Genomic DNA, 2009 nt, shown 5'->3' with positions numbered 1-2009 from the left:
GTTGAGCCCAGAGGGGGCTGGAAATGGGGACATGGGGTGGGAGGGGGAAATAAACCACCGATGTGCCTCCCCCCTTTTCGTAGCTGCTGACGCGATGGTGCTGCTTATTAATCATTCACCAGTCCAGAGCCGCTCCAGTTAATGGCTGTACCGCGCTGGGCTCTAGCCTCTTGGCCTCTTCTCTCCACGCTCCGCTGTGCCCTGGTCCCACAGAGCTGCAAGAGACAGCGTGCAAGCAGCGGCTGGGCGATGCGCCTGGCCGGCCTCGGTAGGAGCCGCGCTCGCCGCAGCTGCTGCGCTCTGCCAGGCGGCGCCAGGCGGCAGTGAGCTGCGAGCTGGGAGCCTTGAGTCTGGGGAGGGCGCCGGCGGCAAGGGCGCCAGGTGAGAGCCCTAGCCGGTAGCGGCACCGGCCCTTTCAGCCGGGATGTTCCCCAATGGCACCGCCTCCTCTCCCTCCTCTTCTCCTAGCCCCAGCCCAGGCAGCTGCGGGGAAGGTGCCTGCAGCAGGGGTCCCGGGGCCGGCGCTGCGGACGGTATGGAGGAGCCAGGACGAAACGCTTCCCAGAACGGGACCTTAAGCGAGGGCCAGGGTAGCGCCATTCTCATCTCCTTCATCTACTCCGTGGTATGCTTGGTGGGACTGTGTGGGAACTCCATGGTCATCTACGTGATCCTGCGCTATGCCAAAATGAAGACTGCAACCAACATCTACATTCTCAACCTGGCTATTGCTGATGAGCTGCTCATGCTCAGCGTGCCCTTTCTGGTCACTTCCACGTTGTTGCGCCACTGGCCCTTTGGCGCGCTACTTTGCCGCCTTGTGCTCAGCGTGGACGCGGTCAACATGTTCACCAGCATTTACTGTCTGACTGTGCTTAGTGTGGATCGCTATGTGGCTGTGGTGCACCCGATCAAGGCAGCGCGCTACCGTCGTCCCACTGTAGCCAAGGTGGTGAACTTGGGTGTGTGGGTTCTGTCTCTACTGGTTATCTTGCCCATCGTGGTCTTCTCACGCACAGCCGCCAACAGCGATGGCACGGTGGCCTGCAACATGCTCATGCCCGAGCCCGCCCAGCGCTGGCTGGTGGGCTTCGTCTTATACACATTTCTCATGGGCTTCCTGCTGCCTGTCGGGGCCATCTGTCTGTGTTACGTGCTCATCATTGCCAAGATGCGCATGGTGGCCCTCAAGGCCGGCTGGCAGCAGCGCAAGCGCTCAGAGCGCAAGATCACTTTAATGGTGATGATGGTGGTGATGGTGTTTGTCATCTGCTGGATGCCTTTCTACGTGGTACAGCTGGTCAATGTGTTCGCTGAGCAAGACGACGCCACCGTAAGCCAGTTGTCTGTCATCCTAGGCTACGCCAACAGCTGTGCCAACCCTATCCTCTACGGCTTCCTGTCGGACAACTTCAAGCGCTCTTTCCAGCGCATCCTGTGTCTCAGCTGGATGGACAACGCTGCGGAGGAGCCGGTTGACTACTACGCCACCGCCCTGAAGAGTCGCGCCTACAGTGTAGAGGACTTCCAGCCCGAGAACCTGGAGTCTGGAGCCGTTTTCCGTAATGGCACCTGCGCATCCAGGATCAGCACACTTTGAGGCCGGGCACGGCAGGGAGGGGGAGAGTGGTCAGAAAGGGGAGGGAGGAGCGGGTGCGAGTGAATGAACGGGACAGCAGGTACAGTGTAGCGCACCTGGTCAGCAGGACCTAGGAAAGTCATGTGACCAAGGTAAAATGGAGAGATTTGTAGGTCAACTGGGAAGGCTTTCGGGCCGCCTTCTCTGCCCTTTCTTTTTCCTACACGGCTCTTGCTACTCTGAACAACTCTATTCTCCAAACCCGGTAACTTCAATGCTCCCTCCCTGTTCTGCTAGTTCAAACCACAAACTTAACGTGGTCAACTCAGTTTGACCCTTATCCTTTCAAGATATTTCTGTTTCTTTAAGCTGAGCCACAGTTTTCGCCATGTGTTTCCTTTGGGCTGAGTCCCCAGCTTGTGCTGAACCC

General features: G+C 58.6%; 1 protein-coding gene across 1 annotated transcript; it reads left to right on the top strand.

The window, feature by feature from the left end:
* The first annotated feature begins 424 nt into the window (after positions 1-424).
* On the top strand, positions 425-1600 carry Sstr1 (somatostatin receptor 1). Its single transcript, XM_035444910.1, has one exon. It carries the CDS (start codon positions 425-427, stop codon positions 1598-1600), a length of 1176 nt encoding a protein of 391 aa, XP_035300801.1.
* The last annotated feature ends 409 nt before the right edge of the window (positions 1601-2009 follow it).

Source organism: Cricetulus griseus, chromosome 5, assembly GCF_003668045.3.
Source record: "Cricetulus griseus strain 17A/GY chromosome 5, alternate assembly CriGri-PICRH-1.0, whole genome shotgun sequence".
Taxonomy (NCBI): Eukaryota; Metazoa; Chordata; class Mammalia; order Rodentia; family Cricetidae; genus Cricetulus; species Cricetulus griseus.
Note: the sequence above shows the minus strand (reverse complement) of the source record. Positions and strands in the feature narration are given on the sequence as shown.